At 41.2% G+C, this 25118-nt stretch overlaps 1 protein-coding gene across 8 annotated transcripts; it reads right to left on the bottom strand.

The window, feature by feature from the left end:
* Positions 1 to 5220: 5220 nt before the first annotated feature.
* Positions 5221 to 24895, bottom strand: ING3 (inhibitor of growth family member 3). Of its 8 annotated transcripts, none has more exons than XM_065048830.1 (13): positions 24594 to 24759; positions 24355 to 24426; positions 20392 to 20497; positions 20088 to 20188; positions 18646 to 18711; positions 14315 to 14411; positions 12133 to 12204; positions 11718 to 11837; positions 10395 to 10552; positions 9847 to 10037; positions 8635 to 8827; positions 7705 to 7743; positions 5221 to 6111 (listed from the first exon to the last, which is right to left on the bottom strand). In XM_065048830.1, the coding sequence occupies exons 4-13, from the start codon at positions 20181 to 20183 to the stop codon at positions 5995 to 5997; spliced, it is 1149 nt and encodes a 382-aa protein (XP_064904902.1). In that variant the 5' UTR covers positions 20184 to 20188; positions 20392 to 20497; positions 24355 to 24426; positions 24594 to 24759; the 3' UTR covers positions 5221 to 5994. The 8 variants fall into 8 exon arrangements, with proteins under 8 accessions (XP_064904902.1, XP_064904908.1, XP_064904904.1 ...); XM_065048836.1 differs by having other exon boundaries at positions 10395 to 10453; positions 24594 to 24734; XM_065048832.1 differs by having other exon boundaries at positions 20392 to 20613; positions 24594 to 24716.
* Between the last annotated feature and the right edge of the window lie 223 nt (positions 24896 to 25118).

Raw genomic sequence — 25118 nt, 5'->3', positions numbered from 1 at the left:
GGGGGGGTAATTTTAAAATAACTCGTAGCTTAACTTCTGTTTATTCCTCAGTTCCTTATCTGTTCCATGTGTATTACGTTATCGGGAAGATCCCTAGGAAATGTATGGTATACCTTCCTAAATTAAAATAAGGGGTTGGTCAACACTACTGACTGTAGAACCATTTCATTTTCCAGACCTGAACAAGGAACACATGATTTTATTGTGAGTTCATTCAACTACTAATCCATCCATCTAAAGAATGTGCTTTCTTTAGAAACCTGAGGTTAATTTAGCCCCAAATAACATGACAGAAAAACATTTGAAAATCATTTAAGTCAAGAATACCATATCCAGATGAATCAATGACAGCAGGGAACACCCCAGCCTTTCACCTTTTCAAGCAAACCACATAAACCAATGCTTACTAAACCAATTTTTAAATATGATGAGAACTTATTTTCACACACACACAGTAACAATGTCATATTAGTCTCACCAAAATAAAAATGCTGTAAAAAACATTTCCTTTATCATCACAGGGAAATATATTCTTATACTTCTGACAAGAAAGGATTCCCTAACTCCATAGCACTTCCCCGACTGACCTCTCCAGCACGTAGCTGCACTCACGCTTGCAAAGTTTATCCAAACATCTGTCCCACGTCTTTTCCTGAAAAGAAACAGCAAAACATGCTTTGAAGTTGCAGGGCCACAGTTTCACAGTTGGAAACGACGTAAAACCCCTATTTCTGTTTCACCAATTCTCATGTGTGCAAATACAGTATAACTATTACATACTCTTCTGTGAAGAAAGGCTTAGTATAACCCTAATTAGGAAAACCAAGATAATTGGCAGCCGAATAATGAAATTTGCGTTCAGCAACAGAAGTATACTTAGGATTCCCCAGTTTTTTTTTGTTTAATAAAAAATATGCAAATCGTAGCCAAAAAACCTGCATCTACTTTATTTAAAGAGTCTCCTCATTATACTGTTAAACTTCAGTAAAACCTTTTTAAATTGGCAGTAGCCAGTTTGAAAAATGTGGGCATACACATTTGATTCAATGTATATGACATATTGCTGAATATTTAGAAAGGAACAGAGCAGCCATGACACACAGAATATAAGATACAAGGTACAAATAAGTATCATAGCTTTAAAAATGTTAAACCAGCTGTGCACCCTAATATCATTTTCAACTGCATTCTCTAGTTGTAATAGGGTAGGAGTTTTTTTCCAATACCTCCTTTGTCAATAGACAAAGAGTACACAGTTAGCAAACAGTTAAAGTCATGTTTATAACAAATATTTTAAATGCATATGAAATAACGTAGGAAATAGTAATTGTTACAAAATGTAAGACATGACGTATACAAGCACAAGTCTGTAAGCAATCATGCCACTGTTGACAACTTTTACCTTCTCAAATAGCTCCTAAAACTACATCTAGAAGAAAAAGCTGCAAAGCTGCTGCTTGTCTTTATAGAAGATCATATGAATATAAAAGCAAGATATAGATTTGAAAGTGCTAGAATAATATTACTATAACTTAGTATAGATATAATGAAGAGTGATGTTTTTCTTGTTTGAGTTACATTATTCCCAGAGGATTTCAGGCAACCCTGGGAGGAGTAACAAAACTGCAGAGACTGTGTTCATTCAGTCAGGCCTAACTTTCGTTATTCATGGGTACCCCTAAGAGAGTGTGACCAGTCAGACCATCATCCCTCTTGCAATTCTTCTCAGAGATCTTTAATGTAAGTGCAAAACCGAACTCTCTGCTGTCAAGAGGAAGGCCACCTGGGTCCTCCTTCTGTCACCTGTCACATCTGTTGAACAAGGAAAGTGCACAGCCCAGACATTCCAGCAGGATGAGGTGGGAGATGAAAAAACTTGCCAAGAAAAGCCAGCTCTCAGTGGAAATACCTCCCTGGTGAGGGGGAACAGAAAAGGGAAAACAAACCTCAGGATTTCTAAATCTTTACCATGCGCAGTTGAACAACACTTTGCAAAGTTCAGTGAAGAAGACAAGAATGCAAATTATTCTGTGCTATCCAGAGAGACAACTTAGTAGGATTTTCAGAGCAGGAAGCATAAATATATTTCCTCCTTCTTTTTTCATTTCAGACCTAGAATAAATAAAACCTACAGCTGAGGAAAAAATCCTGCTTCTTCATGCAAACAGACAATTCAGTTTACAGGGCATAGACCACTTTTTGTTCTATTGCATGCTTAGCACATTGGTTTTCAGTTTGTGGTACTACAAATACTTTCTCATCCTAAAAAGTCAGGCAAATGCTGGAGAATCGAGACGGAACTAAAACCAGCAGCACTGCAGCGTGCCAAAGGGTCATCTAACCCCATGTCCTGTACCAAACAGCATGCAGTGGTGTACGCCAGAGAGGTGCAGAACTGCCATGGGCCTCTGGCAACACTTCCCTGGCTACAAACTCTCTTAATTTCTACTGATCGCTCTTCAGTGAGCTTTTGATCTGGATGTGTTACTTTTATGCCTCCACGGCCTTTGCTCTCATTAAGGTCTCAGTCACATTTTACAGCCATGTGAGCCATACAGCTAGTTTTGCAATTTAAGCATGATGCGTATAAAAAGATGCGCTCTTGTTTCATTTTGGACTGGCTACCTCACCGCCACTTCTTCTATCAAAAGATACACCTTTTCCACAGCACTCCTGTTTACATCCTTACTGAGGCTCCTCTTTCCCAGCCAGAAGAGACTCAGGCAATCCAGCTGCTTCTTGGACACGTTGTCACTACAGAGCCTCTGACTACTTGGATCCCCCTATTTGAGCCTTTCCTAGGTTCACTACATTTTTTCAGAGGAGGGGATCAGAATCTTACACTACATTAAGACCCAAGTGCACATCAATTTACACAGTGTAAAGCTGTTCTCTGTTTTATTCTTTACCTCCCACTGAGTCATTCCTAGCTCTTGTCTGACCTGCTGCTGAGCAATATGCTGATGTTTCCACAGAATTACCTGGATAATTCCAAAATCATTTTCCTACCTGGCAACAGGTACTTCAGAGGCCTCAGCTGCAGGTAAATTGAGAACTGAGTAGTATTTTATTTTGTATTGATATTAATTAGCAAATGTTGAATTGCATCTTCCATTTTACCATTCAAGATTGTTCTGCTACTTTTAACACTTTACATTCTTGTTATTTTTGAGAATCCAGCATAAGTAGAAGCACTATGTTACTTTATACCCCTGTTTAACTGGTCTGTTGCACATCTGCTGAGCAGCAAGGTCCTGCTGGACTCCTTTAGCAGCCTCTCTTTGTTGGGAATATTGGTAATTTATCCCTTTACTTTTATTATTCTATTTTGCAAATAGCCATGTAACTTAAATGGACCTCCACTCTTCAACCAGTGCATCACTGTTTTTTAAAGAAACTTTAATAATAAACTCTGTCTAAATGCCTTTGTGTAGACTATATCAGCCTGGCCTTGTCTACACAGTGGAGCTTCCTAGAACTCAAACGATGAGGCAAGGACTCTGCCAATATGTCACTACTCACACTATTCAACGTTTTCACATTGTAATAACCTGCATCCTGTTTAGAAGAAAGCAAAACAAAAGCATGTACAGGTCTTATTGCCCTACATCTTTGATTCATGTATTGCAATTTTCCCACATATCTCACGTTTGTCCATTTCTGTTTTCTTAACTTAGACACAAAATACCAATGTCCTAATGAGGACGAAGGTAAGGTTTTTTTCCTCCTGTGAGTTCTCTAACAAGCTCCTCCATGAAGAAATAATTTATATTGCCCAAGGAAACAGCAAAATAATGCTCATAAGAAAAATATAAATTTTTATTTGGGTTTGCAGTCTCTGCACCATCTTAGGTATGGTTACCACCAGCATGAGAGGTTTTACTATATATGATCTTAATTCTTAATGGACTTACTTCTTAGCACTAGAGACTTAGACATTTAGTCCTAGATTACCCTTTGCTTATTTACCTTCAGTTCAGAGCATGGCACCAGTTTCCAACAGAACTAATAGTTTGTTATCTCTATTGTCTCAATAGCCTCATTAAAAACCAGATACTCTAGTCCTCAAGTGTTCTTTTTGACCGAGATTTCCCCAGAAATACAGTGGGTTCAGTTGCCACTTTTAACAGAAACTTAGTCATGCTGCCCTTTGCTGTTTATTTTCACCAACTTCTATTATTTTACCAAGGTCTATTTATCGTCCATGATCACATTTTCCTTCTCAGATATTTAGTTTTCCTCAGTTGATGGATTTAAAAGGCCTACTCTATTTTTTCAAACATGACAGAAGCCTGGTTTCATTTTTGTTTAGGTAAGCTTGCCACTTTCGGCACAAACTACTATTATTAAAGAGCCTAATGTTTTTTATTTCTTTGACGCTATTTTCAGTCATGCAATGAAATGCCACTTCTCTCCCTCTTCTGCTCTGCATGGATTTAGAAAGCTACCACATGAATCGGGCTGTGATCCCCCAGCTAGACAGCCCACCCAATACCTATGTAAAAATCTTTATTTCAAAGGGAAAGTGTAATTTTTTTTTAGTAGTGGAAGGAAGGAGGAAGGAGAAAAATAGGAGTAATAACCTTGCTTCTGTTCAGTGCTGCTGCATGAAAGAACCATACAAAAACAACAAAAGGAAATTGTCAGTGAAAGGAAATCTACCAACTATGTCCAAAATAAGCAAATGGGGAAAAAATAGATAAAAATCTTTCCATTGTAGTCATGGGCAAGTGTCTAATTTAATGATCCGTTTTCTGATGTTACTACAGTATCTTCAAGTCACAGATCCAGCCACTCAGGGGCCTGCATTGAGGCTTCCTAACATGATCCACCCCTGTCACCCTTGGGATTCCACAGCAGAACAAACTATTTCTCCCTTTTTTCTTTCCTGAACTACATCTTGGTTTTTACATGAAAACTGCTGTCCAGGAAGGAATATGGCAGCTGCCAAGACACACTTCCCATGGTTTTCTTCTCCCCTTTCAATTTCCATCTGTGCCATGGAAACGGGAAGGTAATCCTGCCTGTGGACACAACTATTGACACTGCTGGGATTGCTGTGCCCATTGAAGCCTGTGCCACTGAGTGTCCTGAGGCAGAGACGCCAAGGCAAATGATAATTCAGCATTTCCCCATATATGTATTAGTTATCCACCCACTACAGAAAAGTCCTCCCATACAACAAAATCATTTTTTTGGCAAATGTAGAAAAAACATGAATTTGAGGAGTTGAGGTTGTTTTATTTTAACACCTAATACAATTCAAATTTAAAGGATTACTTGCACAAAAAAATAAACACATTTGGTATAAAAATTTATCATCACTTTAACACCTTTTTTCCTCTTAATGGCCTGCGCCTTCTCTGGAGCAGAAACATATAAAGACTAATGGCACAAGTTTGTTTTATTCTACAGCATTTTTTTGTTTTTACATACTCAAGTACCCTAGAGGACAACAGCCCGCTGTATACAAGAACCATTTTCTTCAGCCTGCTGAATTAAGTTTCATAAAGAACCAAAGCTATAAAGGCATTTTAAAAACCATTGTCTCAATTTTTTTTCAGAAGCACTGACTTTTTGCACCATTTATATACATAGTGTTACATAACAGCTCTTGAGTACAGTACATGCAGCAGAATATATCTGTTGTATATAAAACATACATTTAAAATCTTGACTTATCGGAATTTTTTGAAGATTGAATAATTGTAGAATGCCCACTGCTTAGAGAAAATGGTTTGATAGTACAAATGTCTGCATATGTTGGCCACTGGAATAATCCAGGGCTCACTGGAATAGTATTTGTAGCACATTAATGTGCATAAATAATTTACTTACAATATTAAAACACAACTAGCAAAATCAATAGTTCAAGATTTTATGACTGCTATGTTAACCCTTAGGTGGTTGCAAGGAAGTGTGGTGGGGGTTCCTCCCCCTCCCAAGTCCTCTATAAAACCTTTAGTATGTCATTTGTTTTCCAGATGAAGAAACTTATTTATGCCTACTGCCTCTTCTCTTCATTGCAGCCGTACACTGTGGACAGTACCATTTGCCTTTTGGTGCTTCTGTCAGTCCAACACATCCATAGTGGAACCACTCAATAGGGCACTACAAAAACAGAGTTAAAGAGAGCATTTGGAATTTGGGATTTTTTTCAGATCACCAATATATTTCTATGAAAATGAAGCATGAGTAAAAAGCATAGATTCTGCTCTTCACACAAAGTCACAGGTCAAATAAGTTGTACAACAGCGATATCATCGCTCCCTTCTGTTTAAATATAGTATCTCAGTAAATACATTATTACATTCAACATCCTTGCTCCTAAACTGAGGAAGTGTGGTCTGGACGATCAGGTAGTGAGGTGGACTGTGAACTGGCTGAAAGGAAGAAGCCAGACAGCTGTGGTCAATGGGGCAGTCAGTTGGAGGCCTGTATCTAGTGGAGTGCCTCAAGGGTCAGTACTGGGACCAGTACTATTTAGTATATTCATTAATGACCTTGATGAGGGAATAGAGTGTACTATCAGCAAGTTTGCTGATGACACCAAGCTGGGAGGAGTAGCTGACACACCAGAAGGCTGTGCTGCCATCCAGCGACACCTGGACAGGCTGGAGAGATGGGCAGGGAAAAATTTAATGAAATATAACAAGGGCAAGCGTAGAATCTTGCATCTGGGCAGGAACAACCCCAGGTTCCAGTATAGGTTGGGGAATGACCTATTAGAGAGCAGTGTAGGGGAAAGGGACCTGAGGGTCCTGGTGGACAGCAGGATGACCATGAGCCAGCACTGTGCCCTTGTGGCCAGGAAGGCCAATGGCATCCTGGGGTGTATTAGAAGGGGGGTGGTTAGTAGATCGAGAGAGGTCCTCCTTCCCCTCTACTCCGCCCTGGTGAGACCACATCTGGAATATTGTGTCCAGTTCTGGGCCCCTCAGTTCAAGAAGGACAGGGAACTGCTGGAGAGGGTCCAGCGTAGGGCAATAAAGATGATTAAGGGAGTGGAGCATCTCCTGTGTGAGGAAAGGCTGAGGGAGCTGTGTCTCTTTAGTTCGGAGGAAACCAAGGGGTGACCTCATTAATGTTTATAAATATGTAAAAACTGAGTGTCATGAGGATGGAGCCAGGCTCTTCTTGGTGACAATCAATGAAAGGACAAGGGGTAACAGGTACAAACTGGAACACAGGAGGTTCCACTTAAATGTGAAAAGAAACTTCTTCACAGTGAGGGTAACAGAACACTGGAACAGGCTGCCCAGGGGGGTTGTGGAGTCTTCTTCTCTGGAGACATTCAAAACCCGCCTGAACGCCTTCCTGTGTAACCTCATCTAGGTGTTCCGGCTCCAGCAGGGGGATTGGACTAGGTGAACTTTTGAGGTCACTTCCAATCCCTAACATTCTGTTATTCTTTTAAAATGTTTTTATTTGAAGGGGACAACTGATATTAATAATGACATAGCTAAAAGTTCCCAGAAATAAAGGGCACATTAAAGATGTCAAACCTTCCCAGTAAATGTTGAAGGTTTCTAAAAGCACCTGAACTATGGGGACAGATGATAAGTTTCCAGAGGAATGGTTCAACTCATACACACATGACTCTAAAAGCCTCTATAGTAAAACCAACTCTGAAGAAAAGTAACTCCCGGAAACAATAGTTACAGGCACACGTGTCTCATAAAACTTTTTAACTTTGTTACTTACATCTTGGTTATCACAGCCTACCATTTCACCATAGGACACCTAGTAAAGAAGAAAAAAACCACCTTATTAAAAATTGTATTACTAATTAAAAACAATAACACTTTCAAAGGGCTAACATTCAAGTTTCTTCCTCTGAGGAGTTTTTCCATTAACAGCAACAACAGATTTTTCTTTTGTTACACAACCCAAAGAATTTGTTCACAGCAAACTGGTTTAAAAAAATAATTTATACAAAAAAAAGGAGATACTTCTGCATATTTCAGGTTAGATCAAAAATATTCTTCATTCAGGTTTTGAATGCTGACTTTTTTAGTCTAGACAACAGTGCTCAGTACATTACCAGCCCAGTTTTCAGGATTATATTGATGTCTGGCATCTTCCTTGCAAACACAACAATTTAAAGAACTTGATTTGAAAAAAATACTTTCAAGAGAATTACAGAATTCCATAAACTCTAAAAAATCCTATAATTTTAAAAGTGTTCAAAATAAGAACAGGTATTTTAAAATAGAAGTTTCTCATGTTTTTGTTCAGTCTCTCATGTTTCTGGATAGCTTTTACAAAACTAGGGTTTGGTTCATGTGGGCTTTCTTTGTGGTTTGTCTTGTTTCATTTATAAAGGAAAGTAGGAGAGAACAGGCAAATTCCTTACTAAATTAAAATTTTAACTAAATTTACTGTGAAGTTGATCAATTTTTAATTTAATTATTCCTGAAGTCTTCATTACAGATTTAAAACTCTCCAGGTATGCCATATCAACTGGAAAACTTGTTTTCAGCTTCAACAGCTGAGTTCATTATTCACATCAACACAAAGTAAATAAAAACAGACCAGAATTGCAAGACTGTAAGTAAATTAGCCATCAGAAGGAAGTTCAACTACAGTGAAACAGCAGCTCTTGTTGTATTTCAGGTTGGAAGCCATCCTTACCTGATTACAAATGCAGTAACGTGGCTCATTTGGATCATAGGTCCAGTCAACCTGGCTATTAGAATCAGACTCTGGTATTACTGCTGTTTGCTGAGACAGTTCTTGTGCCAGTGCAGACGAAGAAGAACATGATGATAGAGATGAAGAAGAGGAAGATGATGAGGACTGCTGACTTGAGGATTTGTTGTTGTTTCTGGAAAAAAAAAAAGATACTATCTTTTCCTGCCAAGTAAAAGGATCATAAAACAAGTACTTTTTTGACTCTGAAATACTGCACTATGTAAATCCCAAAGCATCATTCCCTAACAAATTTCATTCAAGAACTGCAAGAACTGGACACACTGAATGTTCTTTGGGAAAGGAAAAATGTCTTAACTTATTACAAGACAGGGTATTCTAATAAATGGAATTTAACAGCTTTAAACTGCAAAACAGATTTAATGAATGTTTTTCTTCATGAAATTTTTCATCAACTGCTTTACCATAAAGTCCCCATAAAAATTATGTGACCAATAGAACAGCAATTTACATATAGATAATGTCATATGTCATGTACAATAGATAGCTATGTTTTCTAGATGACTGATTCTACGTTAATCTCCACTCAGGCATCACCAATCACTCTGCATGAACAGCACCAGAATACAATTTCTTTGCTTTTGCTTATAGGTCAGATCTGACACCCAAGATATCCTCTGATGAAAAATGCTTCTAAGACACTATTATTAACTGAGCTGTGAACAAACAAATTTGCATGAAGAAAAACATGCAAGTCAGTTTAAAAGGATGGGCATTCTGACACAAGTGCTTTCAAGTATAACTTGTGATTGCTGTCACAATGTGTTGTGACACTGTGTTGTTTAAAATGCTTTTAAATTTCATTTTAATGAGAAACAAAATTCATTCTGTTTCCTGTCCTGAATGGTCAGCCACCAGATACCAATGATTATTTGTCAACTGGCATGAAGCTGATCTCCAGATTTATTTCAAAATCGTCTACAAAAGCATAGTCATTCCCAACATTTGCCACCAGGCCAACGTCTAAATTTGTTTAAAGCCCTGGAGTGAGTTTGCTTAAAATAACAGTGAGAGGAAAAAACGAGAAAGCCCGTAATAAACAAAAAAAGGACAATAGGCAATAAGTATTTCTAATATGGCCCACAACCTTCAAAAGAAAAGCTGTAACTGCAGTCAACAAGTAAAAAAACCTACTTGCTTTTTCTACCACTTCGTGAATCTGTGGTGGATGAACTTAATGTCTGTGTTAATGTAGATGCCAGAGCTGATGATGAATATCCAGTTGAATCTCTTGATAATGAAAATTCTCTTCCAAGCTGAAAATCATTGTTCTTAAATGCTTCATAGCTGGCTTTTAGACTGGATGTTCGTCTTCCTTCCTTCATCTAAAAGCAATACTGATACTGTATCAGATTACACAGTGGAGCTCTTACAGAAGACATACCAGGCTGCTAACTGCTAATTATTTGCACAGGTTCATTAGTTACCCTGTTAACAAAATGATGAACAGTAAGCGGTAAAAAGGTGGTAAGAATAGCTCCCAGGAAAAGCCAGAAAACAAGCTGTCCCTGTATGTAAGTTTTACAGGATGAAACTATAGCATATAAACAAAAATTATGACAACTGAATCACATCAGCTGAAAGTGATCACTGGAATTCAGATTAAAAAAATATATATATTCACTAGTCTTTCTTCTTGATCAGTAGTGGATGGCAGAATGACAAGGATGTTTTGACATTACCTGCGCCGTGGCTTGCACTGCTTGAGCTGCTGCCATGGTAATTGCACCGGCCCCAGATCCTGAAGATAATGAGCCCAGGTTATATGATGCCAATGGTTGAGAAGAATTTGTATTGTATGCATTGTTTGAAGAGGATGATGAATTACTGTTTCGACACCCTTGATGAACAGAACACATTTATGAAATTCAAAATGAAACTAAATTCCTTTGCATTTTAAGAGTAATATATATGACAACCAGTGAAAGAGCAGGAACTCCGTTTACGCAGAGCAGTCTGATCACTTGGAAAAAAGTTTAGAAGTCATTTGACCCAGCCACTATTGGCTTAAAAAAAAAAACAACAGTTTGTTCCCCACCTATCCTCACGTGCAAGAAGTCCTTTTAGAAGGCACTCCTCACTATCATATTCAGCTAACAAAGAACAGATGCAGCTGCTACGTCAATATCCATACAAATCCAATCTCTGTTGAAATTATGCTGATTGCTGTAACTATCAATAAGAGAAAAAGAATTTGACTGTACACCTATACTGCTCCTGAATTAAAACTTCATAATCTTAATTCTAAAAACTACAAATCAGTTCTAATGCAACAGAGATTTCCATGGCCATCTACGGATTGACAGCTGCTCAGTTACATTCTATTTGCCGTCTCATGTAAAGTTCTTAAAAAAATAAAAAAGTAAAATGGATATGAGGGAGACTAATTAAAACTGATGAACAGCATTAAATTCCAAAATGTAGTTTACTTACTATAACCTCTCACAATATTCTATTTTCAGAAAATAAACTATGAAAACCCCTAATTTTTGAATTAGGCAGAAAGCTGTGGGTTTTCTTTCAATTCACTACTCAAAAAGACTTCTCACTTCTTTTGAAATAGAAAACACACAAAGGAATTTTATTATATTGCAGCTGAATTCCATGTCACACCAACCATTAAAAAAAAAAAAAAAAAAAGTGTGAAAATTCTTTTTCCTTATTTTGGAAATTGTTGCATGCACTTCTTTTACCCAAAATAATAATGCTTTGATCTCTTGTATTTCTACTACTGGCTGAATGAAACTGTACTGTTATCTTCTTCCAAGCAGTATAAATAAAAACAAACACCTAACATGCAGCTGTTAAATGACAAGAAAGCTGATGCACTTCATGGACAACACAGATGAGTAACAATGCCTGCGATTTCTCATGTTTCAAATGACTGAAAATCCCAGAGGAAAGGGTATGAGTCTCCAATTTCAAAAGACAATAACTCACAAATAAAATAGTGGTTTCTCTTCTTCTGATTAAAAGGTAGTAAAATGCAGGACAATTACGATTACCTGGTGTATTTTCTTTAGAAGCATCTGAAGTCAGGGTAGACAGAAGCGCTTCAGACTTAAACTTCTTTTCAGGAACATGATCCGTTGTATTATGGTGAGAAGATGGATTGTGTTTCCTTTCTAAATGAAACAAATGAAGAGAACGTAAATGCAAAACCTTTTCAGCTTGAAAGTCAAACCAGAACTAGAGATAATAAAACAGCACTTTCAACTAATTCCCACCAGCAAAACCTTATTATTTCATTCTTGAACTTCTTTTGAATAGAAATTATTATCATTATTGCGTTATGCCTTTTTTCCCCCTCCAATGTTTGGAGAAAGGTCTGAACTCTTTTTTTTTTTCTTTCTTAATACTGTTCAACAACAAATACGGAAACATAAAAAGTGGACGTGTTTTTAAGTCTCAAATACTTACTCTCTACTGGAGTATGAGAATGGGCATGATGGTTATTCACAGGCTGTGATGGTGTATCCAGCTCCAGAGACCCTAAAAGGGAGGTAAAATGGGTAAGAAAATTCCAGTCATTATTGACATGTTTTTGACTTTTAGACACTAAATGAATCTTTATCATATTAACCAAATCACTATGCAGTTATATTTCTTTTAATCAGAAGGATTTTCACTAGAGTTGAAAGCTTTCTTGCAGTACAACCAGGAGCCAGTGAGAAGAAGAGTTTTAAAATAAAAACTGGGGACTGCTGCTGTTCAACTGCTGAAATCAGTGAGTTAATATCAAGGCAAATAAGGAGAACAAATAACAACATTGCTCAACATGCCCCCTATTCAAATAAGTTGCATACAAGTCAGTGATGGTTGGAGAATGGTGCACAAAAGTACTGACCATTTCCATCAAAATGAATTGAAGATTGTAACAGGTAAACTGTATTAAACAACACATCCTGTCACAATGAGTCAAAACACACAAGCACTAGTGTCTTCCAAGATGATCTAACAATCAACAGGAAGGGCTTCAGAGCAGTATGCAAATTTTCTCAACATTCAAAATACACAGAGCAACAATCTAAAGAATTTAAAAAAAAAAAAAAAAAAGAAAAAAGATCGGGGCAGCACAAATGCAAGTCTAAGAGTAACATTTCTTGCAACATTTGCCACGAGCAATCACAGCACAGAACACACTTTGACCATAAATTTCCATTACAAGATATAATGGTTTGTTTGTTAATCTTTGGCAAAAAGATTTTGAACTTGCTGCAATACCAACTTGCATTTATACAAAATACAATTCAATAACGTAATTCACATTCATTTTTCAAAATCTGTAACTTCAGTATTTATTTAACTTTTTTTTTCAGTGCTTTCAAAAACTACGTGAGTGTACTACAAAAGTTTAAAGAAAATTATTCTAGAAAAAGTTCAAAGCATAAGGAGGTGCTTTGGTTGAGCTAACATTAATCAGTTTACGAACCAGCCCAAAGGCTGCCCTCTGGAGGAACCTCAACGATAGGTATTTAGTCTGAAAGCTAAAAAATGTTAAGAGGCTTCTACTTTTCACTTTGTTGAAAAATAAATAAATATCTTAAAGATGCAACATGCAGTCTGAAACATTTCTGTTTTTGAGGTCTTGAAATTCTACCTACCTACCTCACCAAACACATAGCTCAACTGAAGGCTGTCTCACATCTTAAAACTGCAGCTGGGATTCCAACTAAAATAAACTAGTTCTTTTCTGTAGTTGCCAGCTCATTAAAAGCACTGATTTCGGAGTTTTATTTTTCTACCCATTACATTTAATAACAATTACAAATAAAATATCCAAAACCTCTCAGTTTTTATGACAAAGCCACACAAAGTTCAAAGAAAGAATATTTATTCCTAATGTCCTAAAGTGATTTAGGTTACTCTTCACTATCCTTGGGTATGAGCAGTCACCGCCTCTTAGCTCCATGATCACAGTAGTTAAACCAACTTTGAAATTTATCATAATCACATTTGAACCTGATGTCTATACGCTCATGTGTACAGAAAGGTCAGATTATTTCTTCTACACAACAGCCAAAAAGTTGTCACGTTACTTTTTTTCACATTCTGGATACTAACATTGTTATACTGTTAGGTATGCAAGTTTATTGCCCAAAACGCTTCTCTACCCTATTACAAAACAATCCATTCTCTCCCCTTTTAAAAAAAGATATCCAGTGAGTATCTAACTTTACTTGACATTCCACACCTATAATTAAAACAATGACCATCATCAATTTGGTGGCAAATGGTGTGAAAATTGGTACACTCTCAACCAGGTAGGTGGCAAGATTAGGTTGAAGTACTTGTCTGAATACCTACAATCATTAAGAACAGCTTTAAAGAATTCTGTACTTTACTGTAGCAATTCACAAATGCAGCAATTGTGTGGAAAAAAAATTATTCTAATTACTCAGTAGTATTTTGATTTCACCTGGTAAAAATTGAGGCTGAAACTAAAATTTGAGAATTACTGACTGATGAAATGTATGCAGGTTAAACCACAAATTTGAAACAAGTGGAAAAACTGCTGGCCACTAACAAGTGTATGATATTTTTAATTTGCAAATTGACAGAAAATCTGTCAATTTATTAAAAGAAAATCATGCATACTTACGTCTCTCTAATATTTCTGTAATTCCAGCATTATCAGCTTCAAGTTCCATTTTAAATTTAGCAAGTTCCTGGTCCAACTTTCTCAAATGACGGTCTACCTGTTTTTGAGACAAAGCAACAATAAATAGCATCCAGTTCTGGAACACAAATATCTCCACCCTTAATCTCAGGCTTACTAAGTACTTCCTTCCCAGCAACTCGCTTCCACGCAGCACTAAACACGTATAAAAACACACAGAAGCGTATCTTCTTAGTCACCTCCATATCCCTAACCCAGCAGAGATATTAGAATTAATACCAAAATACCACTGTTGCTCCTAAGCTGCAGAGTAAATCACAAGATACAATAAGGCTGCATATTGTCTCAGCAGCTAGAAGCCCTCATCTTACCGCAGGCCACGTTCCAAGACACAGTGCTATGTGTTTCTTTTGAAAAAAAAAAAAAAATAAAAAGATTAAGAGGACTTGGGGGTGTTGTTGGTATGAGTATAGAAAGGGGAAGAGAAAGAATACACAGTTTAGAAGAGGTTGGGCTGCACTGGGGAAATTGCACATTTACTGAATAGCACTTTCTGTGCCACTACACACACAGGTAAACAGGGATCCAGACAGACTGGAGCACTGGGCTATGATTAATGGGATGAAACCCACATAGCACAGGGAATAAACAAGAAGGGTCAGAGGCGTGCACACACCTGTAGGCCTATGGTCTTATGAGCATCACGGAGACGTGGTGGGATAGCTCCTGTGACTGGAGTGTTGGAATGGAAGGGTACAGGCTCTTTAGGAAGGACAGGCAGGTGAGATGAGGAGAGAGTGTCACCCTCTGTGTCAATGGCCAGCTGGAGTGCATGGATGAGAAGCCAACCAAGAGCTATTTGGTCAGGATTAAAGGGAGGCCAGGGACAGGTGACATTATAGTGGAGGTCTGCTACAGGCCACCCAATCAGGAAGACTGAGTGGATGAGGCCCTCTGTAGACAGATAGGAGCAACCTCATGTTCACAAACCCAGGTCCTGATGGGGTCTTAACCAACCCAGTATCTGTTGGAGGGACAACACAGCAGGGCATAAGCAATTCAGGAGGTTCCTGGAATGTGTTGATGATAACTTCCTTTTTGAGGTGATAAAGAAGCCAACAAGAAGAGGTGCTCTGGTGGACCCTGTTCTCACCAACAAGGAGGGCCTGGTGGAGAATGTGAAGCTCAAGGGCAGCCTTGGCTGCAGTGACCATGGAATGGTGGAGTTCAAGATCCTTAGGGCAGCAAGGAGGGTGCACAGCAAGCTCACTACCCTGCACTTCAGGAGAGCAGACTTTGCCCTCTTCAGAGATCTGCTTGGAAGAGTACCATGGGACAAAGCCCTGGAGGGAAGAGGGGACCAAGAAAACTGGTCACAGGGCACCTCCCCTACACTTGGGAGGGATGCATCCCAGCAAAGAGGAAGACAGGCAACAATGCCAGAAGGCCAGCATGGATGAAGAAGGAATACCTGGATAAACTCACAAAAAGGAAAACTAAAGAGGGTGGAAACAAGGACAGCTAGCCTGGGAGGAATACAGAGAAACTGTCTGAGCAGCCAGGGATCAGGTTAGGAAAGCCAAAGCCCTGGCAGAATTAAATCCAGCAAGGAACATCAAGGGCAACAAGAAAAGCTTCTACAGGTACATCAGTGATAAAAAGACGACTAGGGAAAATGTGGGCCCTCTCTGGAAGGAAACAGGAGATCTGGTTACCCAGGACATGGAGAAGGCTGAGGTATTCATTGACATTTTTGCCTTTGTCTTCACTGGCAAGTGCCCTAGCCACATCACCCAAGTTGCAGAAGGCGAAGGCATGAACTCAAAGAATAAGGAACAATCAACCGCAGGAGATCAGGTTTGAGACCATCTAAGGAACATGAAGGTGCACAAGACCATAGAACTTGATGAGATGCATCCGCGGGTCCTGAGGGAACTGATAGATAAAGTTGCTACGCCACTGTCCATCATATTTGAGTTGTGGCAATTTGACTGACTGGAACAGGGGAAACTTATTCCTCCATTTTTAAAAAAGGAAAAAAGGAAGACCTGGGGAACTACAGACCAGTCAGTCTCACCACTCTGTCTAGCAAGATCATGCAGTAGATCCTCCTGGAAACTGTGCTAAGGCACATGGAAAATAAGGAGGTGACTGGTGACAGCCAGCACGGCTTCACTAAGGGCAAATGATGCCTGGAAACTTTGGTGACCTTCTATGATGGGGTTACAACATTGGTGGATAAGAGAAGAGCAGCTGACATTATCTACCTGGACTTGTGCGTGCAAAGCATCTGACACTGTCCAACACAACATCCTTGTCTCTAAATTGGAGAGACATGGATTCAACAGATGGACTGTTCAGTGGATAAGAAACTGCTGGATGGTCGCACTCAAAGAGTTAAGGTCAACAGCTCAACATCCAGTGACGAGTGGCATTTGTCAAGGTTCAGTAAGGGTATCAGTGCTTTTTAACATCTTTGTCAGGTGACATGGACAGTGGGATGGAGTGCACTCTCAGCAAGTTTGACAATGACACCAAGGTGTGTGGTGTGGTCAAGACACTAGAGGGGATACCATCCAGATGGGACCCTCACAGGCTTGAGAGGTGGGCCCATGTGAACCTCATGAAATTCAACAAGGCCAAGCGCAAGGTCCTGCACACAGGTTGGGGCATCCTGAAACACAAATACACGCTGGGAGGAGAAAGGACTGAGAGCATCCCTGAGGAGAAGGACTTGAGGCTGTTGGTTGATGAGAAGCTCAACACAAGCCAGCAATGTGCACTTGGAGTGCAGACAGCCAACTGTATCCTGGGCTGCATCAAAAGAAGTGTGACCAGCAGCTCAAGGAAGGTGATTTTCCCCCTCTGCTCCACTCTCATGAGACCCCACCTAGAGGACTGAATTCAGTTCTGAGGGAACACAGACCTGTGGGAGCAAGTCCAGAGGAGGGCATGAAGATGATCAGAAGGCTGGGTAGTTCAGCCTGGAAAAGAGAAGGATGTAGGGAGACCTGATAGCAGCCTTCCAGTACCTAAAGAAGACCTACATGAAAGATGGAGAGGGACATTTAACAAGGGCATGTAATGACAGGACAAGGGGTAATGGCTGTAAACTGGAAGAGGGTAGATTCAGATTAGATATAAGGAAGAAATTCTTCAGCATGAGGGTGGTAGAACAGGTTACCAGAGAAGCTTTGGATGCCTCATCCCTGGATGTGTTCAAGGCCAGGCTGGATGAGGCTTTGAGCAACCTGGTCTAGTGGAAGGTGTACCTGCCCATGGCAGAGGGGTTGGAACTAGATGATCTTTAAGGCCCCTTCCAACCAAACCATTCTGTGATTCTATAAAATTTGACAAGTCAAAATGTCAGATTCTGTGTAATGCCAGGCACTACTATGAACTGGGAGAGGAGTGGCTGGAGAGCGGCCCTGCAGAAAGGGACCTGGGGGTGTTGGTGACAGCAGCTCAGTGTGAGTCAGCAGTGTGGGCCGTGGCAGCACAGAGGGCAAAACCCCATCCCGGGGTGCATCAAACACAATATAACCAGCTGGTCAAAAGAGGGGATTATTCCCACTTCATTCAGTATTGGTGTGGCCTCATCTGGAGCACTGTGTGTAGTTGTGGGCCTCACATTTTAAGAAGGATGTTAATGTCCTTGAATGCTCTCATGAAAATGAGACATGCATGAAAATGTTAGGATTTCTAACATTATTTCTGTATGTTTTGAATTGAAGTGACACTTGCTATCCAAAGCAAGTCAATAAAATATTCAATGCTTCTTTCACCACCAAAAATCTCTACATAGCTGACAGTACAAGTGGCACAGTTGCAGAGTGTCGGGGATTGGCTCAAGGAGCACAGACATGAGTCCACCAAGCAACTGTACGAGCAGAGCCCATTTTAGTTGACATAAGTAGGCCTTAGTTAGCTTGTCTATTAGGCCGTGGGAAAGGGGGGAACGGAAAAGTACTAACTAAGGCAGGGTCAGGATATTTTTGAAGAGATAAGAGTCAGAAGAATGCGGGATGTGCATAGCTAGCTAAACCCAAGTAGGTGGAGTAAGTAAATGTGCTTAGCCTATTAGATAGAGACAAGTATGCATAATTATGGTATTTGGTATAAATGCACGCTATCTCGGGCAATAAAGTTGAAGTATGCTTTATCACTCATATTGAGTCGGCTGCATTTCTTCCTCCGTCCGCTCGGGTCTGGAACTCTGATGGGATTTCTCCCGCAGCAGAGCTTATCAAAACGTTTAGAACTCCTTACAGCATAAATTAGGTAACTCACCAAAAAGTTTTCTCTCTACTTACCAAATCATATATTTGATTAGCCAGCTGCACTTTTTCATCTGCATCTTCCAAAGCCTTATAATAATCCTGTTATAAAGAGATTTTTTTTAATCATGAACATAAATGGATTAATTTCAGTCATTTTAAGCTATTGCTATCCAGCACAAAATGCAAGTTAAAAGGAGAAACTCAAATCAGTTTTCAGAAAGGCTGTGAAACCCTACCATAAACAGTAATCATCTAATTTTACATGAGGGATATATTACGTATCAATTTGTTGTTTATGCCTTGGAAAAAGCAAAACTACAAGATGTGGACACTTCCTCCTACAGTGATATTTCTATTTCTGCATGAAATGCTACAAAAATAAAAACAGTCTTGGATTCATTTTATACTACAGAACATACAGTTTTGGACTTGAAATGAGATGCCTTTTACTTTGTATGGATCTTCAGGACCACTGGAGATACTACTGCCCTTCAAAATGATGCTAAACAGTACTGTGAGGGGAGGCCTTTCCAGCACTGTAGTTAAATAGAGATAACGATGTACACAGTTTATGGTTGAAAATATTTTAAAAACCATTTTTGCAACTCATAGGTGTATTATAAAATAATTTGACTAAAGCAATCCAATTTTAAAACCTGCTCTAACTAGTGGAAATCCAAAGAATTTTTTTTTATATATTTTTACACGTTTTTACTCTAGATTTAAACAGATTTAAGTGCCTTTTACTCTTCAATGAAAATTGAGAATTATCTTGCTTGCTTAAGTGAAAACTACTTGGAATTTTGGTCCAACTAAAGTCAAAAGCAAATTTTTCATTTACTATAGTGAAGTCAGAGCTCTAACTATAGAAAGCTATTTGTATTAACTAAGAAAAAAACCCAAACCTTGGTCAAACAAAGGACTGAAGCAGCCAGTGTAGGAGACTAGAAAGGAGTTTCTCCTGACAAAATTATGGACTACCTTGCTAAAAGTACCACCAATGCCTGAGTGTTGAAGGATAAAACAAAACACATCCATCTTCTTATTTCTTCCTCCCTAAAGCTAGATATACCATATGTACAACATATACAACGACTTAGGCAGAATCACAGGAAATGCTGCAGCTAAGCTTGAAAAATATCCTCTAAAAGCAAGGCAATTAACTTATGCTGCTTCATGTCAGACAAGCAGAAACAAAAAGTCCAAGCTGAAAATTTAGTACCTGGTTTCCTCACCACTTCAGGATCATAATTTTTTAAATGCTAGCAAATACTGGGTAAAACTTGAGAGAAATACTTGATCAAAGAAAACTTTCAGTCATTTTTCTCCTCCTAGGTAGTTCTATCCATCTCTGTGAAAGCCCAAGGGAAGTCACAGTTTCGAATGCTTTAGTCTCCATCAATCATAAGCTGTTTTTCCTAAGGTTACCTTTGTTTACAAAAGAAAAATGTGACCCATTCCTGTGATGTTCTTACTTTTTTGATTGATGTCATTTGTTCTTCTCTCCATTCAGGTTTGTTTTTCTTCGCATTCATAAAAAATTCATTCACCCTCTGCTCAAGCTGATCCATTGCATCTGTAGCATAGGAAAAGATTAAGATAAATTTTAGTTTCTCATGTATATAAACATTATGAAATAAGGTGATTTTTTTTCCTTAAACAAAGTTGACAGGACTACTGTGTAAACTATTAGAGAGGGGAAAAGAAAAAAAAATCAAAACAAAACAACAAAAACCCAAAACAACCAAGTGACAGTGGACAGAGGAGGGAAATATTTACCTTAATTTCCAAGAAGCAGAATTGCATTCTGTAGGATTCTCATCAAAGTTCTTGTGCTCTCCAGCATGGGACAGGCAGGACTCCAAGTTCTAAAGGTTTTTTGTCCCTAAGAGCAGTGGTAGTGACTTAAAGCACGACCCAAACTCCTCACCCAGGGCTCTAGACTGCTGACTTTGGAACATTCTAGCCAGTTACAAACTGAGCAGGAAACAAAATATTCTCCTAAGAGAAACAGCCAAATACAAAACCAAATAATTGAAAAAAATTAGTGCCTCAAAAAGGTAGAGCAACTGAATAGTCAAGTCACCACCTTTAAGTCAAGGCCCTCTCCATTATATGCTAGGGAGGGTCAGAGCAAATCAAAAGCACTCACAAAGTTATTCCCCCCACCCCACATGGTAGCACTAAGGGGTAAATGCACTGAGGAGGTGCTGTTTGGACAGGACTCTCACTTCCACGAAGTTGAGAAATACCATAATGGGAAAAAATAAAGCCACCAATTCTCTAACATTAACTATCATAAGAAAGGAAAACGTCAACTACAAGTTATTTGTTGCATTGTTTACTGAGACAGAAACAGGGATTCCCTTTCCCTCCACCCTCCTTCAAAAGAAAAGAAAAAGCACTGAGTTTACTATCTCAACAGCTGGACACTTGTACATGCAACAGCTTGCATATTTCCAAAAACACACAGCTGCCTCAGTCAAACTAGCTTTCACAGCCTTGCCAGTCTCAGGACAGATGATAGTACTGAAATTTTTTTCACAGTATTCTCAGCAATAATGTCCAGGTAACAGTTTCAAATTAAACATGACAATGTGCCAACTACCTACAGACTTTAGGCTCAAAGTGTAAAATACTTAACATCCTTTCCAGAAACCACCATTAAAGCTGGATCACATGATGGCCATTATCTCTTGGGAAAAAAAAAAAAAAGTGAATTAAGTATTTCAAGAAACTCATAAATCCCCAAGTATGATTAACTCTTCAAATCCAATGAAGCCAAAGGTTTTTTCATTCTGTGAAAATTTGCAACTAGAGTTAATTGTTCATGTAAATAACCAAAATCATACATACTAAATGAAGCAAAAACATTAATCAGTTTTCCCTATGCTGGGAACATCCACCATCAAAACTAACAGGAACCTAACAACTGACCAGACAGAGAGCAACTAATCCCAAGCTCGACCAGTTGTGACACAGGCTCACATCAACAGTATTCAGACCCAGACAAACAAAGTACTGAAAATTTTGGTGTAAAGCAGGTTAAAGATGGGAGAATTTGTATAACGAGCATTTTCCACTTGCACTGTGTTACTTAGGGAGAAGATTAAGAAGCCTGAGAAGCAAGGAAGCAGCACACACTTTATGTGGAGGCTTCCAAAAGCTTTGTTCTTTGACCAAATGACTACAATTTGGTCCATAAAGCCAACAGACAAAATGTCCTATCTCCTATTCCCAGAGTGCAAACAGCTAGGTGATAATTATTCTAACAGCTCCATAGACATGAAAGAAAAAAAGTCTTCCCTCTTTAACTTTCATTGAGGACACAAATCAGTCTCTGTGAAACTGCACAAGGGAAGATTTCCCCAGAAACTTGGTCTTTCCTGAAAGGGCAGGAATGGCAAACGGGAATGCAGGTCAGATCTACTAAATGACATGAAATGTTCTCTCTGATACACTCAAGTTCCTCCACCTTTTCTCCCCCACACACCTTTTTAATCCAACTGTGATGCTATATTCTGAGATACTAATTTCTTAGATCGGATTTCCCAAGACAGTTGCCAGAAATTCTATTAGAAGAAAGGCCTTTTTCCGGAGCTTAACATTCTACCATGGAAGCCTGATAATCCATTATTTTAATTTAAACAGAGAAACATATTTTATGTTCCATATCAAAATGTCTCAACTGGAGCTCAAGAGTCAAGTCACAACTCAGATGGTCTTCACTTTTCCCACAGCAGCCTTATCAGGACATACAGTAGGTACAGTTGGTTTACTATTTCTTCCAACAACAGAAGCACCTGCCCTGTTAAGAGTCTACGTGGTCCTAACAGGACAAAACCTAAAGTCAACACTGACTTTAAAACACAGCAGCACAGTTTTCTCTGAATTACAACTCATATAGGCTTCTGGGACAGCACTGCTCATCAAAGTACTGTATTCAAGTACTTCAGAGACACTTAACCTTCACCGCAAATCACTGTATCACAGCATGAGAACAACCTCCAGGTTTGCAGTTCGGCAACTGATGTTCAAGAGATGCTAGTCCAGAAGTTTCATAGATGTCTATGGATGTTTTGTCACTCATTGTGCAAGAAATAAGAAGTACCAAGGTCTGAGAGAATTGTTCTCTGGGCCTAAGGCAGGTCTTAGTATACAATGTTCAATGTTATTTCCTACTTCCAGTAATACAATATGGAGTGTTATTTGCCACTTCCATTCAAGGTACAGGAAATGACACTACTGCAACCTTGGCAGTGCTAGTAGGCTCTTCTTTGCCTCCCTACTAAATGCAAGTACAATTTGTGATCCTACTCAGAACTGCTTAAGTCAGTAAGCTGCCCACTCCCTCTCCTGGTGCTCTCCAGCAAGTTACTTCAGAGTGTTCTGTTCCCACAGCTTTAAGCACTGAACCCAAGATGACACTTAGGCCACAGTACACAAAAAAATCCTATAGCTAGTTCAGCATTTGCCAATAAAGTCTGTCAAACAGTCCAGCTGGGTCCACTAAAGTCAATATCCAAAGGAAAGCCTGAGACCTCACTTCAAAGTATTACAGGTTAAACTATTGTTTTCAAGAACTGTGCTCCCACACCGTGTTGCATTTTGTATTCCTGTATGGCATTCACTTGTTATTTCAACCCTTGCCCTTTCTCTCATTCTTCTTTACAATAGTCCTACGCTTCTGTACTGATGATTTCTCTCATCTTTTGTGCAGTAACAACTTCATTAACAAAGACCTCTCCATCAGTTACAGGACAGCAACAACTGAGTGTTATGGGACACCAAAGTCACAGCTGATACTACATTAGAGAAGACGAAAAGGCAATGCACCCTGAAAACAGGGTAAAGCACGGTTATATCAGGCTATAATACGAAGTGATCTACAAAGAGACCTAAACCAGACTGTGTTTTGTTAATGTGTCAACTAGGGCACAAGAGGCTAAGCAAAAAGCACCTGCCCATAGGCTATCATGAGGGGAGCTGGCTGGAAAGTTTCAGAAACAGCATGTCGCTACCTGCCGAAGGAGTGGGACCCAACTCACGTTCCAAACCACCATCACTGCTCTTAGGGATCAAAAATCTAAAGAGTTTGGGCCGTGCCACCGAAAGTGCCTTTGGGAGCAGCACAAGCCCAGGAGCGAAACTCCTGTAAGCCCCTACTTGGGCCGAGACTCAGTTGCGGGGCTGGGGCCGGGGCGGGCACGGCGCGGGCGGGCGGCTCAGCGGGCCCGCGGCTCGGCTCGGCGCGGCCGCTGACACGGCGCCAGGCGAGCGCGCTCCGCCCCTCGCTGCGTCCCGGCGGCTCCGGGCCTCCGCAGCGCCGCCTCCCGCAGCCGCACCAGCGCCCGCCGCCCCGCGCCCGCAGGAGACGACGCCAGGCGCCCGGTGCCGACAAGACGCGGCCGGCCCTGCGGCGCGGCCCTCCGCCCCGGAGCAGCGTCTGCCGGAGAGCCGGGGCGCAGGGTGGGGAGGGGGGCGCGAACGCCCCGGGCCGACGGGGAGGGGAGCGGAACTGCCCACTCAGGTCGGAGCGCCCGGCGGCGTTGCCGCTTTCCCCCTCCTTCCCTCCTCTGCCTCCCCCTCCCTCCTCCCCCGCGGGCCCGCGCCGTGCGACAGGGCGCGGCCATGGGGCCGGAGCCCGCGGCCGCCCCCCGCCGGCGGGGCGGGGCGGGCCGGGCGGGCGGGCGCTGGGGCGCGGGGAGGCGGGCAGAGGCGGAGGGGGCGGGACTCACGTACTCTGCACCTGCAGGTCCATCTCGCGCATCTCGGTGAACCTGTCGCGCAGATCCATGGGAAGCTGCTCGATCACTGCGGGCAGAGGGAGGGGCGGGGGAGCGGGAGAGAAGGGAGGGAGTCAGTCAGTCCGGCACCGCCGTGGGGGAGGGGGAGCGCCGCCTCTTCGCCGTGGCTCCCCCCCGCTTCCCCTGCCCCGGCCGTGCCCGGCCGCCCGGCACCCCCGTCCCGCACACACTCACTCTCCAGATAGTCCTCCAGATAGAGCATGGCGGCGGCCGGGCCAGCGCCAAGGGGCTTCTCGCTAACGGGGGCTCGTCCCCTCCAATATGGCGCCGCCGCCAACAACACCAGCAGCTCGACTCAGCGAAAACAACATTGGCGGCTGACGGCGCTCGCTCCGGCCACGCCGCGATTGGCTGCCCGCGCCGCTGACGCACACCGCGGCTGGCGCTCTCCCGCAGGGCGTCACGGGAAATGTAGTCCGCGCGCGGGGAGGCGGCGGGGAACTACATGCGCCGACGTTCACTGCGGCGGCCGCTCCGCCCTCGGCGCGGCCGCTGGGGCTGAGGCGGCGCCGGCCCCTTCCCGGCCCCTTGCCCACCCTCCTTCTCCCGACCTCTCGCGCGTCTCGGGGACACAGGGGCCGTGGAGGTCCGTGCGGTTTTTCCCCAGGAGCCCCCTCTCAGGCCTCGCTTTGCCGGGCGCAGTTCGGCCGGGCGGCTGCCGGCCCTGCGGGGAGTCTTCGCGATCCCGGCGCGGCGCCG

The sequence above is a fragment of the Columba livia genome, chromosome 1 (assembly GCF_036013475.1).
Source record: "Columba livia isolate bColLiv1 breed racing homer chromosome 1, bColLiv1.pat.W.v2, whole genome shotgun sequence".
NCBI lineage: Eukaryota > Metazoa > Chordata > Aves > Columbiformes > Columbidae > Columba > Columba livia.
The sequence above is the reverse complement of the archived record's forward strand: the minus strand, read 5'-3'. Positions and strand labels throughout refer to the sequence as shown.